Source organism: Prinia subflava, chromosome 3 (genome assembly GCF_021018805.1).
Source record: "Prinia subflava isolate CZ2003 ecotype Zambia chromosome 3, Cam_Psub_1.2, whole genome shotgun sequence".
NCBI lineage: Eukaryota > Metazoa > Chordata > Aves > Passeriformes > Cisticolidae > Prinia > Prinia subflava.
Genome location: NC_086249.1, coordinates 37,762,920 through 37,780,801, shown reverse-complemented (window position 1 = coordinate 37,780,801; position 17,882 = coordinate 37,762,920). Strand labels below are relative to the sequence as shown.

The 17,882-nt window shown below is 42.2% G+C and overlaps 1 protein-coding gene across 1 annotated transcript; it reads right to left on the bottom strand.

Annotated features, from left to right (window-relative positions):
• Positions 1–428: 428 nt before the first annotated feature.
• POLR1D (RNA polymerase I and III subunit D) lies at positions 429–17,758 on the bottom strand. The gene is made up of 3 exons (XM_063394722.1): positions 17,621–17,758; positions 9,712–9,786; positions 429–1,778 (listed from the first exon to the last, which is right to left on the bottom strand). Exons 1-3 carry the CDS (start codon positions 17,644–17,646, stop codon positions 1,493–1,495), a joined length of 387 nt encoding a protein of 128 aa, XP_063250792.1. The 5' UTR covers positions 17,647–17,758; the 3' UTR covers positions 429–1,492.
• Between the last annotated feature and the right edge of the window lie 124 nt (positions 17,759–17,882).

Sequence of the window (17,882 nt, the reverse complement as noted above, 5' to 3'; positions counted from 1 at the left end):
ATCCCACTTAAATAACTGTAAATTTTCTGAAAGGCTGAGAGTTCTGTTTTAGCGCTGTGTGTCTTCCAGGGAAACAGAGGACCTGTGCATAACTCCACCGGGGAAATGTCGGGGTATCCCACTTTATCGGCGATGCTGACGGTGGCAGCCTCCAGCGGGCTCAGCGCAGTGTAAATACCTTCCCGCTACTGAGAGGAGCAATGGGCAGCTCCCGCACCCAACCCCGGCCGAGCAGGCCCCGCTCTGTCCGTGCCCTGCGGCGGGAGCCCTGCAGAGCCCGCCCGCGCACAGGCGAGGCGCCCCCGCGCCGACAGGTGGCGCTCTTGCTCTGACTCACGGCGGACGGGCCAGGCCCCGGCGCTCCTGTCCCTCCTCACAGAGGGATCCCAGCGAGGAAACCCAACAAATGCATTAATTCCACTGGGCACTTGCAATGAACATTTTCGATTTTATTGTCAACACACCCAAAAACAAACCTATGTTGAAAACAATTATTTCTGAGAACAGTAAAATACAAAATATTTCACGGAGAAGTTCGTTCATGTAACACAACCAGAAGTGAGACACAGTAGATGCCAGTGTGTATCATTTGAGCTCACAGGCACAAGTTAAGGAACTGTACCACTACAGAATTGTCACACAGGCTTGGAAAGTGAGCATTTGACAGTTCAAGCATCACCTTTGTATTTCTAGTATTACATATTTACTTGGAAACTTTCTAGCAGTAGACAGAAAACATGAACATTTTGTCTTCAGGGTTTGTTTTGAAAGCACCGTGACAATAGACTGCTCCAACTACTTCCTTACAGAGGGAAGTCTAAACAGAGACAATTATTGCACTTGCAGCTTTTTAGGGGTAATGTTTATTGTCATCTATGATAGGTTTGTGAATATACATTAACAAGCAAAATCAGTATTTCCCGGCAGTCCCTCCTGGAAAGCAAAACCAGCATTGCCCATTTTAAATTTGTTCTTTTTATATTAAAGAAAGAAATCTCTTATATTCTATACAAAATGCATATGCTTGCCCAGGCACTGAGCAGCTTCTAGATTCTAATCCAAATAAGCAAAACTTCTTTATTGGTTAGCAGCAAAGAAGTTCTGCAAACTTCACACAATATATAGACTTCTGCTTAATTTAAATTTATTTCCAAAAGAGTGACATGACTAGATGATTTTTATTAAACAGTGACACACGTATCACACTCCATCACCAAGACCCTAAGCTTAGTCAGAAGGGGAAGAGAAGAATGAAGTAAAGGGAATGTCTGTTCTAAAATAACTGAAAGTTTTATGCTGTACTTTGCTTTTCTCTTAAAGGTCCCAAAGAAAAGTTCCTAAAGCTACCTCAAGGTTATTTCTCACACAGGCAACTCGGTTCAAAACTCAAGTTTGAACATCAACTCTTCCTGAAAAACTGAGACATCCTCGCTTTCCTATACTTAATGACCTTCCTGACTTGTAACAACACATACTTGTCACTCTCCTCTCCTCATCGCTTGCTTGATCGCTTCTCATGTTTATCCTTTGTGTGCTGGCTCCTGCTTCGGTGCCTTGGAGGAGAGTAGCTGACTCTCCTTCTGGACTGAAAGCTGGGTGTATATGGGTGAATTCTGCGCTTCTTTGGTTTTTCCTCTTTCATGCTTTTGTTTGGCTCAGACTCCTTGTCATCTTCCTTTTGCTCACGCTCTTGTTCTTGTTCTTTTTGAGATGGCAACGTGTTTTTGATGGTATTAATAAGAAATCTTTTATTTGTACCAGCAAGAGGACATTTCAACCTGTAAAGACATTTAAAAGTGATCAAAAGAGAAGGTAAAAACATCCCAAAACAAGCCAGAGATTTTAACTTCAGTGATTTTAAGACAGATTTGTGATTTTGGCTTTCCTTGCATGCCACCTAGTGTAAACTCTCAGTACAGAAAAGTAAGTTCCAGATCAACTCCATTCTCCTTTTGTCTTACTCTTTATGGGAAGAAAATTATTTTACTTCAACACAGTGAAAATCCACATGATTTTCACAAGGTAGTGTGTGGACGGCGAAGCAAAGGATGACAATATATTTTAAAGCTGATGGTGCCTAACTCAGGTATTCAGAAATCAAACATTTAGTAGCATATTCTAAGTCAAATCAGAATGGCTGACAGAGACCAAAATCTTCTAAAGTCAGCATTATCTAGTGAACTGCAATATTCAGTAAGATACACATGCATGAAGAACCCAAATAGCTGTACCATAAACATATACATGAGACATACCAATTTAAACTTATACTTAACAACCACCAAAGTATTTGATTCCTTTTTCTTAAACAGTAGATACTTATCCAACTATTTTCCTTTTTTTTTTTTTACTTTCTCCTCTCACAGCTTAACACTTGCACATAATTTATCTGCTAGTTTTAGGAAACAAATATCGTATATTTAATTTACCTTGTTGGTATCAGTCATACTCATTCCCAATTTATCATCTCTTAAAGAATGGAATAAGAAAAAACAAGTTTAAATATGTTCCTACAGAAACCACTCTGAAGACTTTGTTTACAGCTGGAGTCACTGTGGTGTTTGTCTTCACATTTTTGAGACAAGTTACAGGAAAAAATCAGAGCTGCCATAGATCACAGCCACTTACTGAACCAACCACAGAATCACGGAATCCTAACACCACAATGTTCAGATCATCTATTCTACTTGAATATTTTGTGTAAGTGCAAAAATGATACCCTAACTACTTAAAAACCTTTAACACCGCTAAACCATCGGAGCTATCAGAACAACAAGCAAATTACAACAAAGATCACGTACAACTATTTAGCATACTTCATGACTTAACTGGACATGGAATTTATCATGGTGTTTTGCTTCAGGTCTGCCTGCTAAGCATTCCTGATAATTGTTCGTGTTCCTAAATCCTTTAAAAACTTAGGAGAGCAATTTTAGAAGTACACAGCCACACTGTTCTATTTCCACCAGGTATTTTCTGATACACTTCTACTGCATAGAATTTTAGAATTTTCTAAACTTTCTTCATATAAATCTACATTATTTTACTCAAATTCTGGTTTTAAATAAATAAGATCTTTAATCTAGTATAACACTTTTGTAAACTAGAGAAACTATTTACCCATTAGTTGTGTTACTGAGCAAAAACATGAGGCTAATAAATGTCAGTAGAACAGGGTTTCCACTTCAAGCCACACCACCAATGAACGTGGTACTGAACGAATCATGGCACAGGTTACACTCAAGACATAACAGAAACCAGCCAACATTAAAGTCCTTTGTATGAGTGCATTAAACCACTGTACCTCAACGTTTCCTGCCAAGGAGGGCAGCCTTCTCTAGGCTGCATCCAGGCAAAATCTATTTCACATTTGTTCTTCCTCTTGCTTTTTCTTAAAAGCTAATGCACCAATTCAAGCACTAATATATATAATACTAGAATGAAACAGTCAATCTGCCCTAAATAAATCCATCTGGCTGAAGCATTTATTTGACACCATGAGTGCTGCCTGAGCTATGCTTGGAATGAAAACTGATGAGAAATGCAGGCCTTGAGAGTCAGCTAAGAGGTGCCATTAGTTTACCATCATATTGTGATTAAAGTGAGGCACCAGGCTTTCATGGAGCAGCAGTAAGTCATGGCACTGAAGAAAAACATTAGTTCTTACTTTTATTAACTTCAGACTTCAACAAAGCAAATGCTGCCTTTAAATCTTAAAGCAAACAAGACGTTTACATATAGCCATGATATATACGGAATTGTGAAGATTAAAAGTGAACTCTATGAATCCACTGATATTTTTGAGAGCATCTCTAATGGTGAGGAAATGGACATCTCCAAAAACCAGCCTTATGTTTGCTGTAGGGTTTGATCCTGAAGTGCTCAGTTCACAAACACTATTGCCCTCAGGTGAGCTCTGAAGGGCTGGGAGGCAATGTCAGCCTGGGCAGGGTGGAACACAATACTGCTGTGACCCGCAAACAGGCCCACAGAACTGATTTGAGAAGCTTTGCTTTAAAACAAACCAACCAACCAGCAAAAACCAGACAGGTTAAAAGAACACTAAGTTCTGAACTGAAATGTGCTCCAAGCAGGGCTGCAGGCATGTGTGAGGCAAACATACAAACTGCAGAGTTAGAGCCATCCTGTCCACCAGACTCCTGTTCTGTAGCATTCGCCCACTGTAAGGTTCACTTTTTGCTCTGTGTGCTCCAAAAGCCAGATCAAGCTATTTTCACTGACAGAATCTTGCCTCCCTCCACAAACAAATCTCACACCCTTCAAAATCTCTCCACGATGCAATAACCAAGACAATGCAATGCATAGCATTTTGACTATGATATTGCCTTTTGAGAAGAAGAAATGGAATCTGTCATTGTGAACACAGGTCAAATATTAGCCCTATTTTTGACCTTTTAAGTCAACTTCTTTGCAGTAACACAGAATTTCCAACCAGAGCCTGTCCTCCAGTGCAGCAGTGCAGTTCAGCACAGAAATGTGCTATACAAGTTCTTAGTAAAAACATGCTGGCACCATTTAAGACACAAGAGCACAGTGCCCTGTGCCAGTCTTGTCTCTGATGAGTAACTGGACACACTAAACAGGATTGGCACAGCCAGCCTTATCATACAGAGTAAAGCCCATCTTTCCAAGAAAAGAAGTTCACTATGAATGAACTGACAAGTACATTTCTACCATTTCCAAACTGCCATAGAAAATATCATATTTCAATAGAAGAGTGACTGAAAGGGGAGTGGGAACAGCTAGAGGTTGTTTTGCCAAACCAAGTAATCTATGCTGTTACCCTGTCACAGGGGATCTTATGAAGGAGGATGCCTCAGAGGACACTGAAAGTTTTGAAATATGGTCTTGGCAGCCAGCTACAGCTGGCAGGACTCTCTAGGATGATAGAATCATTTGGTTTGAAAGGGACCTTAAAGATCATCAAGTCCCAACCCCGTAGACAGTGACACCTTTTACTAGATCAGGTTGCTCAGAGCTCCATCCAACCTGGTCTTAAACACTCCTAGAAATGAGGAATCCAGAGCTTCTCTGGGCAATTTGTTCCAGTGACAGCTTGACTCGGGATGTGGCCCGATGACAAGATTCTAACATATTTACTTTTCAGTCTCTATCTGTACCCTGTTTCTCCTCCTTCTCATATTCAAATGAAAGTTGAGGAGAATCACATTGCAGTATTCCTGCACAGTCACACAACACCCATTCAAAGACAAGATGCAACACAGCACTTCACAGTTCCGGTATCCTCATCGTCATCATTTTGTATTCTGCTGTACTTTTAACAGATTTGGTATTGAACAGAAAGCTATCTATAGGAATGAAAGCAATTTTAGGATTGCTTTACAAAAAATAGAGTTAAAAATAATTTAATGCTTCCAAAATTTTTTTCGTTGTAATTTCATCTGCTCTTACAGTGCGGAGTTGAACAAACCATCCAAAAATACCCTGTTTTCCAGTTCTTACTTTACATAAGCTTTTCAAGTAAGATGAGAAGCTACACTCAATTTAGCTTTAGCTCACGTTATCAGCATCTTTGAAGATCAGACCTTACACTGGAAAAAAGAACTTTTTCACACAGCAACATTTGTGGCATTTAAACTGCCTTTCTTTGTTGAAGTAGAAGAGCTTAAAATGGGAACTAACTTCACTGCTATAAAGAAGCTTATGAATTATAGAACCAAGAGAAACATTTCAGGGAAGCTGAACTTTTGGCTTTATTTTAACTAGACACAATGGAACCCCCCAGATATCCTATTTCAACTATATTCAATAAGCTCTGATAAAACAAATTTATCTAACCATTTAAAATGTTCTTACACAACTCCTCACTCTGGATCCAACTGATCCTTCAAATGTTAGCTTCCAGACAGCTGCTCTGATGTCTTTTCTCATCTCAGAAGTTCCAGCATCATCAGTAGGATTCAGCCACAGATTCTGCTCTGATCTGATTAAAACATCCAGGATTAAGACACCTTCAGAAGAGGTTCTTCCTTACCCTTCTCGCACATTTCCTTATTTGTGATTAGCTGTACTAATGCTTGAGCCAGACACATTAGCAGCAGGATCTACATCGTGTGTTATCGTAAGGATTCAGGAGACTCCCCCAATAACAATCACCACAGCCAAAGAGTACCTACAAAAGGAACACTGCAGGAACTAGAAATACTGCATTGCTGAATAAAACCTGCAAATAAGAATATCCAGCATTTCTTGGATTTATTTACCATAGACCCTCATACTTCCTATCTGAGCAGTCCTGAGAGTATGAAGGCCAGTGAGCTGAGACTCTTAACCAAGTAAGAGATCATGCGGCCCTCTGGCTGTACTGACTGTAGCTCCGTGTCCAGAGAGTCTCAGATAATCTCCCTTCCTGGACAAACTCTTAGCCAACATCACTGCCAACCTCCCTGCTGGTTACTTGTCCCAAACAGGGCCAAGCCCTTCTCCCACTAGCCTCTAAGGTTGCAGCACCTGTTCATGTCATCTACATTAAACTTGTAAGACGATGTAAAACCAGCAAAATATTCCTAAACTGGAGGAAATACTAACATGACTGTCCTGTATTTCAAGGCTCAGTCTTCGTATGAGAGACGGGGTTGCAGGTTGATTGCTTTTCTGTACCTGTCAGTTAAGCTGGCTTGGGTACTTGTATTTTAGGCTACAGCAACAGCTGACCGACCATCCATCTCAAACAATGAGACAGCAAAAGGTTGGGATGCTTGGGGAAGTTTTTCAAACAGTGTACTTGAGCTATGGAGAAATAATCACTCTGGACAGTAACAGAGCAATGGCTTGAAACTGAAAGCAGTCCCAAAACAGTGTTGAGAGGCTTGTTTTGCTGCCATCAACATCTGCCAGGAGACACGACTCTTCTTGTAATGGTACACACAATATAGTCACCCCACCCAGGAACACCACTTCTCCATACACCTCCCTTTGACCAACTTCTGTCAAATGCCACTGACTCCAGAAATGTATTTCCCCGTATTCAACAGCTGCTGGAGAGCAACATAAACTGGAATCAGTGAGGTATGAGCAGTGGTAGCCTCTGCTTCTCCTTACCCAAAGAGAGATGGCAGAACAAATCTTTTCTTCATAGGCTGAGCTGCTTCAACTTTCCAGTGCCAATGCAGGACTGATGGCCTTACACTAGATGTCTCCAGGGTTTGTGCATCTCTTCTCCAGGACTCCTCTGACAAAGGGCTGAGGAATCCCAGAAGTCCTCATGAAACACACCTGTAAGCATTTTGAGTTTGGCAAGGAAGCAAAGTTTTGCGTTTTACCTGTTAACACTGTGTTTTCAGACAAGTTGGTGACAACCTTGTCTTTGCTTCTATCAGTTATGATTTCCTCAATCTGGTCTACTAATACACATTTTCATGAACTAACTTCTCTGCTCATTTCATCTGCTATCCACAGAGCTCTGGGCAGAAGTTACCTTCTCAGCATTTTACACCCTGCAAGGTTACATGTCAGTCCTGGATGTAATCTCTGGAGCCCTTCAGGATCAGTTACACTTGACAGCATTTTGGTGGAGTGAGATACCCAACTGAGCATAGTTAAGTTTTCTTCCAAATATCTTACCCATTAGATCTCCCATGTCTGTAGGCAATACCTAGCTGTTGGGCCAGTTCAGAAGCACCAGAACAGCATAACAGGGCATAAAAAATATTGAAGAGGTGACAGCAGTGGCAGCTTGTAGCTGCTGTTCTGTCTGTTGTGCCTGCAGAAGTGGACAGCAAAGACTTGCTGAGAGTTTGCCTTTGGGGGCTTTATGCTTTCCTTACAGCCACACATGCCAGCCATTTACAAGCTTATGCCAAACGCTCCACCAGTAGATTTATCACAAATGGGATTACTACCAGTCTCCTAAGGGATAAATTCAGCAAGGTAAAAATCCCTGGAGATGCATTACATACAAAGAAATCACCTCTAAGAGCATGATATCCTGAGCTGCAGAAGTAGTGCTTTGAAGAAGGTACTACTGAGCATATTCAGAAACAGAGATATTCAGCAAAGCATTCCTAGGCCCCAGGTATGGGCCACTGATGGACACACATTGCAGAGATGGATCCTTTGTTTGACCCAGTACAGATGTTCACATGTACCTCTGCAGTCGAAAACACTTCAACAGCCTCAGCTCAGGATATCACCAATATGCCAATCCCTGTGTCAACAGTCTTCCTCTGCCTGAGGCCTTCTTGACAGTCCTTTCCTCCTACAACTTTACAGAACTCTTGCCTAGCCAGACACCACTAATCTGCAACTGCTCTGAAGAACAGGTCACCCTTGCCTATTCCATTCCCTGGCAGGCTTCAGGCATCAAGCTTTAGCAAACTGCATTCCAAGCTGATCATCACAGCCAACTGAACAGACTACTACCCTCTTACAAGCAAGGAATAAGAAGAAGCCACATCCAGGAGCAGATGCCCATGCACTCTCCTGGCAGGCGTTCCAGACTGCACAAGTCGCAGCAAAATTGTACGGGACACCTGATTATCTCCCTGCAGAAATCTTTGGTTTTCATCTGGAATCAACTCGCAAATTGACAGTAACTGGATGCATCCATCAGTTCATGGTGCTCATCATGTGCACTGGGTTACCTGGCCACGTGGCTAGGCTGACAGGGTCAAAGCACTCTGGAAGATTAAACCAATTAACCTATTTTAACAGAAAGGGTATGAACTGCATCCCTAGAAGAAATACTTAGTAAAACATACAGAAAATCCCAAACCTGCTTGAAAACATAAAGAAATAGCTTTTTTTTCAGCAAGACGCTATTTTAATCTCTTCAGAGCTACTAAAACAGACAGCTGAGCTGAGAACTTCATGAATAGTGCAGGCTTATCTCTTCCTACTGTTGGTGGAGGAAGCCAAACCATATCTACAAGTGCACTTAGTGAAGTCAACTGGTGCACTACTTGTGTGAACATCCCTAGATCCAGTATCATCTTATCAAAGTCATGTACATTATTTTATGATGAATGACTCTCCTCAGCATGCTATTACTTCTCTAATTACAATTACATGCATTAGATTCCATGACAATCTAGTTGTAAAATCTGGAATACTGCACTGAAGAATTAAGGCTGTATTTAATTTAAGATTTAAATACTGTGATTTTTTTTCTTCAGTTACCATACAAATTAGCCTCTGGTTTTTAGAGGGTTTTTTAGTATTAAAAAGTAACCCTCTTCCAAAACTGGATTATACTTTTGAGTTCACTGAGTTCATTTTTGGCTATAACTTACACATGACTTGTCAACTAAAGGATAGTTTATTGTTTTAGTAATATAAGGTTACATTGTCAGGTTATGAATTCTTTTCACTTAAAACAGAGTCTAACCCAGTAACATGTAGCTAGCATGTAAATACATGCACAATGAAGACAACTGGCATTTTGAAGACTCATGAGATTCCAACCTAAATTTTGCAATTCCATCTATTCTAAGAACATATTCCTAATTTTCCAATTGCTCTGTCTTCAACACATTCAGACAAGCAATTTCATGCAGACAGAATTTACCTGAACTTCTTTCTTATGTAGACTGGAATTTTTGCCCAAATTAATATGTGGATGAAGCCAAATTATTTAAACGTGAAACACATAAAAAGGTAGAGATTTCTGTCACACATTAAAGATAAGATTTATTATGGCATCAGCACTCATTTCCTCTTGGCACAACTTACCAGCCCATAGCTCCCATTGTTTCAGCTCTGGTTCTCCCACGTTTTGCCTCTTTAAGTAATTCTTCCACAGCCTTCCTAAACAAGAGAAAAAGAATAAGGTCACCACTTTTGGAACACAAGAACTTGCCACGTTATGCACTTAGGCAAATAAAACAGATAGCTTTATTCACTGCAGTGAATTAAGCAATAAAGAAACTACCAAAATCACCTTGACTTTAAGATAATTCAAACTCCTATGCAAGAAGATTAAGAGAAACATTCTGAAATACTAAAATCAACCAAGTTATTGCAAATACAAAAACTGTAACACTGAATGAAGAAGAGGGTTTGGGGCACTTCAAATCCTTATTAAGCATGCTTCTGTCTGTGAGGACAGGTGGTGTATCCCATCATACCACAGGCACTCATGGAAAAGGAGTATCTTCCAGGAAAGCCATCATCTGTCAGAGATACCTTCTCCAAGATGCCAAGTACAGCATCAGCAACCTCACCAGCTGCTGCTGCCTTCCCAGGTGAGAGAAGTGACAGGTGAGGGATAACTACTTGCAAGAACACCAAAAATGGGGTGCAAAACACAAGCTGTAGCTCTGCAACATGAGAGATACTGCATACACAGGTCTTTGTGAAATTACAGCACAATTTGCTTTTATCTCCAGACCTGGAACTTGCTATCTGAGCATTCTGAGCTAGGTTATAGCAATGATGGCGTGAGCACATGGCTTTTACAGAAGCTTGCCCTGAGCCCTCAAACAGCAATGCCAGACAAAGCTGAGGAAAGAGGGGAAGAAAGTGTCTGACTTTTAATTACCAGTTACCAAACTTGGTGATTCTCTTTTTAAGAAACCTGACTAAAAGATTAAAAGCCTGTCATTATTACTGTACTATAAAATCTGTCACCATTTATAACTGAAATAAGAAACCAAAGAATCTGAGCTACAAAACACTAATAAAACACAGACACAGGCATTTTAAACAGCTATGATTCAGTCTTAGGGCAAACATCATAATAAATTAATATGGTGACATTGATTCTATTAACTTAGGTAGGAATTACACGCCTTTAAGTATCTGAGACCTTGTTATATCAAAGCTCAGACTGCCTTGGCATCCACCTAGGCCCACGCCTTCATTATCAAACATTGTTTCCTAATACTGGTCTTTAGACATCGCCCTTATTCACTGCACCTTTACAAAGCCCTTTCAGCTTGCACAGACAAATGAAATGCAATGCCCAGATCCTGTCTAAAATAATGTTTCCACTCACTGAACTTATATCCTCTATGCACATAAGCCAAAAGCTACTCAAACAAGTTTTTAAAATTCGCTTTTAGAGGCCTTGTGGGACTCCACATTCCTCACTCTCCTCATTTTTACAGCTTGGTTACAATACAAACAGTTCTGTGGCTCCAGCTTCAATTCTAAGGGCAGCAGCATGAGCAAAGGGAATGCAGCATGCAACTTTCACATGAGAACCATCCAAACACTGGGGGACCGATAGGAGGGAAAATTAGGGACAGGGACACATTTAAGAACTCTGTCATCATTCTGACATCTTTCATAGCAAGCACCACTTAAAACTTGCTGTGGCAATTATTTTTGGGCAATCAAGCTGCAGAATTACAGTAACATGAAGGTACAAGCAGTGATATTTTTATCTTCAAGAGTATGGTACAAGACCTATTTACATTTTTGAGAGATTTAGACTTTTTCCTCTCTATATATTCCAAGGTTACAGGCAAAGCTCCTATTGCATATATCTTAATAACCAGTATCACAAATGCATGTGTTAAAATAATAGAGTAATGTTAAAGGCTCCTAGTCAGGCAAAACGAGAAGTATTTTCTACTCCTCACTCAGAGGAAGAGCTTCATCATTTTTTTCCAAAAGGTCAAATGGATAGACGGAAAAAATGAATAATTGGTAATAAAGAGGTATGTCTGATAGTTACAGGCAATGAAAACACCATGTTATTACAGAGACCACCCATGGTTTGTGATTACAGATGACTGTCAGGAGAAGATGTATGATGCTGGATCTGACAGCCTAGAGGCCAGGCAGTCACAGCTCCACGTCCAGGTCCAACCAGCAGCAAGGCTGAAAATCAGCTCCCAGGAGACAGATGCACACACCAGGCACTTAAACTGCTGCCCACATTTATCACAGACAGACACACAGCATGCTCACACTGACAGCTTCATCCTGCTCTTCCCTCCAGCCGGGAGTGTGAGCCCCCAGAAGTTCTGCCCAACTGCACTGCCAGTACAGACCACCACACAGGGCTGACTGGAATGCCCTGGTCCCCCAGTATCCAACCCCACTTCAGTCTTGCCTGTGGAGACACACAGGCACACATACACATATCGCCCCTGACCCTACAGTCTTTCCAGCAGCTGGCCAGGGCTCCCTGGTGGCTCCTCCTGGCTCTTGGAGATACCAGCTCATGCTCCAGCTCCCTCCTTATTCACCCACTTACCAGCCATTCCAGCTTGATCTTCACCAGCAGCCACACAGTCCCTCATACACCCACACTTGCTCCAGTGCTACAACACAGATAAACACACAATCCCAAATCCCATTTCAGGAGCTAACATTTGGTTTTACTCACTCCATGAAATGCCCCCAGTTGCCAGCAACCAGGCCTCCAGCCCAGGGTCTTCAAGCCCAAGTGCTGGCATCCAAATCTTCACATGTTCCAATTGCTGGCTCCATGGACACGTGGTCCCTCTGACCCACAGTCTGACTGTAGCTGCTAGCACTGAGATGTACACCCTCTCCCCTCAAACGGAGTCCTTCACCCAAGACAAAGTTAAAAAGGAATTAACAGGAAGAGAGGACAGACTATAATGATTAGGCACAAGGCATAGCCAAACAAGAGTACCAACCAGCAGCCTATACACACACGACCAAACCTTTTTATACCCTTGTTCCTTTATTTTCCACCTCTCACTTCTCCCCAAATCACTCAAACTTCCTGCTTTCCCCACCTTAGGTTTCTCCCCTGCACACCCCACAATAAGCCAGGAGTCAATCAACACAGGTAGGTCACCAGGTGACCACCAAGCCCCAGCTGAAATGCAGAGAGTGGATTTCTTTCCTTACCTCTTTAACAAGGCCGTGCAGAAGGGACACACAGGGACACTGGCTCTGTTGGGGTCAGTTCATCCGAGCGGCCAGGGGAGCCCACTGCTCGCCCCAGTTTATCAAAGAGCCTCACACACGCGCAGTTCATCACCTTGCTGTACTCTATACCATCTCTGGGCTTTTGACCTCTGTCTCTCAGCAGGAGGCTCAAGTCTGTCTGTGAAAATGCCTCTTAAGTCTCTGATAACATTTATGTTATCTCTACAGCTCTGTCAAACCAGACAGAGTACAACCAGTAGTAGGCATAATACATGAAGTTCTCCCACACTGATATTCTTAGTATTCCCAGCTGAAACATCACTTGAGCAAAACTACTCCCCCTTGCCAAATCTTCCATTTCTGACCCTTTCCTCCCAACATGCCATATGTGATCACAAAATGCTTTCCTTCTGCATCCCATAACCCCTCCCACAACGCTATGCAGCAATGCCCTTAAGTCCCAAAGATGCTCCAGGACTGGCTCGTCGTGATGGGTATCCGGCCTGGAGGCCCACGCTGTCTCTTGGGACAAGCCCTGGAGTGGGAGGGGGGCCCAAAGAAGGCATGCATTTCTCTCTGACCTTATTGTGAGTTCCCACTTACTGTATGTGTCCCTATGCTCCTCTGGGCTCATGGAGATGGAGCTCTAAATGGCTGGCAATTCTTGGCATGGGCCTGGGAGAAGCCAGCACTGGGTGATGTCTGGGCTCTCCCCACGCATCACGGTCTCTCTGTAGTCCTCACTGGGAGCTTTTGGCACATAACCTGAGAAACTTTGCCATCTCCACCCATGCTATCATCTCATTAAAGATCCTGATGAGAATTCTAATGAAATTGTATCTACTGGAATTGCTTCACAGCACACAGTCAGCTAGAGAAGGGCATAGATCTGGAGTAGGAGGGCAGGGTTCATACCCAATATCTCCCAGTCAGAACACCTTTAACAAACATATCCTCAAGAAAGCATTAATAACTGTTTGCAGTCTATTCCACTACCATTAAAGCTCAAAGACCAAGCTTCTCCTCTACTGCAATTGGCAAAAATCACACTTAAGCCTACTTCCTGAGGCACTCTAGGTCCTGACAGCAAGCTGCAAGCTCAGGAAAAACAATTAGCAATTTTAAAAATCAATTTTCTCAAAGCAGTTTAATGCTAACTGTAGAACTTATTTTTAACTGTGCATGAGACTAGAAATAGAAGTGAATATTGGTATTCCAATTACAGACGATGAATATCAAGAACTTCAGTCAAACAAGTGACTGAAGAAACTGACAGTGTTATTTAAAATTAAATCTCATGACTGGTCCTATCTGCTCACTCTTATTAAGAAAACTGATGAAAACGAAAATCAGGAATAAAAGCTAGGCCACAACTACAAGAGCAAGAATGAAAAGAAACACAATATATCACAAGCTTCCTTACATTTTCAAAGGCAAAGACATTTCACATCAGGGATGTGAATGTTCTCATTTCGCCGATCAGGTTCTGTACTTATTTAAGCATTCTACTTGTCAGTCTTGTGAGAGCTACTTGCAGAACATTTCAGTGCTAATATTCTCACCAGCCTGAGTAGTCAACGTACCACTCATTTCAAACACCAGTCTTATCTTGGAGATCAGTTTTCCCCAAGGCATAAAGCTTGCTTGTTACAAAGTGTAGTTGGGCTGCCTGTGCAGTAAAAATATTAGATTATTGATTCTCAACTACAGGCCTCTTGTGACAGAATTATAGCATTCTTTGTGATTCAGAGCAGCATCTTAGGAAACACTTAATCCCAAGTAAATGATGCTCTAAACAAGCTTGGCAAGCACTTCTAATAAAGTATGATATCCAAGGTTGTGAAATATTTGTAGCTATTGAAAGACAGAATGGATTACACAAGGATTTGCACACACAGTATAACAAAGGCATTTCCTCTGTATTTGAAGAGAAATGATGCATCTTCTGTGCTTCAAACACACAGAACCACCATGACAGTACTTTAGGAAGCAGAGCAGGAAGAAATTGTTAATTTTTAGATAGGAATGGAAATGGAGACCTCCATAATATCTCAGTATATATTCGGTTGAAATAACCAAGGAAAAGCACTTACAGGTGCTTGCAGAAGAAACAAACTGAACAGCTCCTACTAGCTGATATGCAACTTTTCCCACCTCCTGCTTGGGTCATTACTTCACAATACCATTAATTATATGTTAACATAATTTAGAATTTACTAAGAATCACATGGAACCTTAAGGCTCAGGGTCTTCACTGATGTACATCAAGTTCACAGGGGAAAATCTAAGTTCATATTTCCATCAAAGGTTATTGGATGAGATGAGCAGAGGATGTAATTCAGTAGAATGTAACTGTTTTACTATTTAAATTAATATTTAAATAGTAAAACACTGTTTTACACTTCTGTGGTATTTACTTTAGAGTTTTAAAATCCACAGAATGCAACAGTCACACAGGAACTTAGAAGTTAGTACTCAGCTTTCTAAGAAAACTTCAAAATAAAGTGAGGAAAACACCAAAAGCAAGATCAAGCGAGAGTCAGACACAGTAAAATTGAAAAATAATATCAGAAAATGTGGCAGTAAGGATAAAATAAAAGAAGCTAGATTAAAATACTTCTCCTTAGATAGTAACAAGAAGTAGGGCAACTGACTTAATAGATCATTTTTTGGAATACTAGGACACAAAATTCATTTCTGACCTGAAAAACCATGCACAAAAATATTACACTTCTTTTCACCTTGTGGTAAATTAAATAAAAATCACATGTACAAAAACATTAGGTTTTTATTTAAGACAGGTCCATTGCAAGACAAGCCTGAATTCAGAGACAGACTACTCAAAATATTCCCCATAAACCTGTTTTTAAAAACCAAAAACCCACCTAAAGTACTTAACGCTGTGGCTGCAGAACAGAAATGCTATTATTTGTATGTTAAAGTCATATTATAAACCCCTTAAAAATTATAAGCCTAAACTACCATTGCTACAGTATTCACAGGAGAATACGATCAATAAGGTATTGAATATGAATCTAAGGCATAATGTCTGTAAGCCAAAGGATAAAGAAAGGTCTGTATTAGAGTGGAAGGGCTCTGTCCTGAAGACTGTACAGGGAAGCATTATTTAGAGTGAGTAATGCCTAAGTATATCCTCTAAATGCACACAGCACAAGCTGAATTCAGGGTGCTACTACCAAATCAAGCTGTTATGAAAACTTAAGGTATAAAAAAGTAACTGATGATAGGTGGATCCAGGACAGGAAAAGCTAATCGTCAAGTGCACTACGTTGTAGTTATAACATGTTTAGGGTCGACTAAACACACTCTGAGGTGAACAGTGACACGGATTGGTGACACCAGACAGCTAAACCCTACTGTGTACCCTTTGATAAGTGACACTGAGCTTCATCCTCATTATCTGTGCTGCCACAGAACAGGAACAGCAAATCCCAGCTTGGACTGAACCTTTGAGGAATGGTAAAGCTCTGAATGTAGTTTCTGGAAGAAGAGCATCAGTCAGGAGGTGACTGTTGCCCATAGCTGGTGAGTTCAGCTATGCCCTGAACTGCCCAAAGAACCCCAGGTCCCCAGCACGGCAACAGCAACCAGAAGTAAGTAAGGAAGAACAGCGGCATAGTTTCAACTTGCATGAATGAAAAAGGCTTAAGCTTGGCATGGCACTAGTAAATATAACATTCATGCATACACTGAAAGAAGCTTTAATTATTAAACTGATGATCTGAGAGCAGAAGTAGCTTAGTAAGAATTAAAAGCCTCTTAGAAAGCATTATGCTTTCTAGCTCTTCCACTATCTCAGTGTTATTGCTTTTGGCACATTTCAAATACCTGCCAGATATAAACAGAAAAAAGTTATTTTCTCTAAGAATTCCAGATATGGTTTCTTAAAAGTTAAGAGAGAGAAACCATGATGAGAACAGTTCAGAAAGCTTCTGGTCATCTCTTCACTGTAACAGGAGTTTTAAACAGCCACGAGGAAAGTGAACAACATAGAATCAAGCTTGCAAAAAAAAAAAAATCCAATCACACAAATACGACTATTTTGCAAAATATTTGTGATATGAACACCAAAAGTCTATTCCTAAAACAAACGAGAGGCCTATTTTGAGTATCCGAACGTAGAAATCAATGTTTTATTCCTCAGTGTTTGCTTGGGAGCACTGCAACTCAAAATGTGTAGCAAGACGAATTCACTGGTCCCAACAAAATGCCAAGCAGAAAAATAATCTTTTTTTTTGACAAAACAACTGCCAAGCATGTATTTTGATACAAGAACACAGCAATTCTAACAACTAGCCAATGGGCACATATCCAGCACTGAAAATTGAAATTCCTAACAACGTAAGGTGTTTTGGGATTTTTAAAATTTATTTTACCAAGTACACAACTCATCAAATTGTAACTGATGAGGGATGAACCACCCAAGACCTTCCAATCTTGCTTCTAAGCGACATCAGCAGGCACCCGAAGTTCTGCGCGGAAGACACGGCGGCAGCAGCCGCAGGCCGCGCTCCCCCGGGGCGCTCCCTGGCCGCACAGCCGCAGGAGGGGCTGCCCGGGGACAGCGCGCAGCGCCCGGCGGAGCTCGGGGCCCGCTGAGCACCGCGTTGCGGCGGGGCCGGAGGAGCCGCCCCACGGCCGCCCCCGGCCCCAGGCCGGCTGCCCGGGCCTCGCGGCGCGGGAGGCGCTGCCGGGCCTGGGCGGCGCAGCAGCCCCGCACAGGCCGCTCGCTCTCGGGCCGCTCCCTGCGCTGTCGCTCGTCCCTCACCTCTCCAGCTCCGGGTCCTCCTCCATGGCTCCCCCACCGTCCCCCGCTGCGGCTCCTCAGGCGCAGGCCGCCGCCATCACCTGCTCTCCGGGCGGGGCGGGGCAGCGGGGCGGGCGTAGGGGACGGCGAGGACCCCGGCGGGAGGAGCCGGGGCGGTGCAAACCGGGCCCCGCCACACCCCGTCGGGCACCTGCAGCACCGCTGGTCGCGCCCCCCGCCAAAAGGAGAGCGGGGCGGTGGGCTCCCTGTGCGGGCAGGACCC

Bases quoted from the DNA above. Each gene is read 5' to 3' on its own strand.
- POLR1D (XM_063394722.1), bottom strand. From the start codon at position 17,646: ATGGAGGAGGACCCGGAGCTGGAGAG. The intron at 9,787-17,620 runs GTGAGGGACGAG...TCTCTTGTTTAG, and splicing joins GAGGACCCGGAGCTGGAGAG to GAAGGCTGTGGAAGAATTAC. The intron at 1,779-9,711 runs GTAAGTTGTGCC...ATGTCTTTACAG, and splicing joins ACAATGGGAGCTATGGGCTG to GTTGAAATGTCCTCTTGCTG.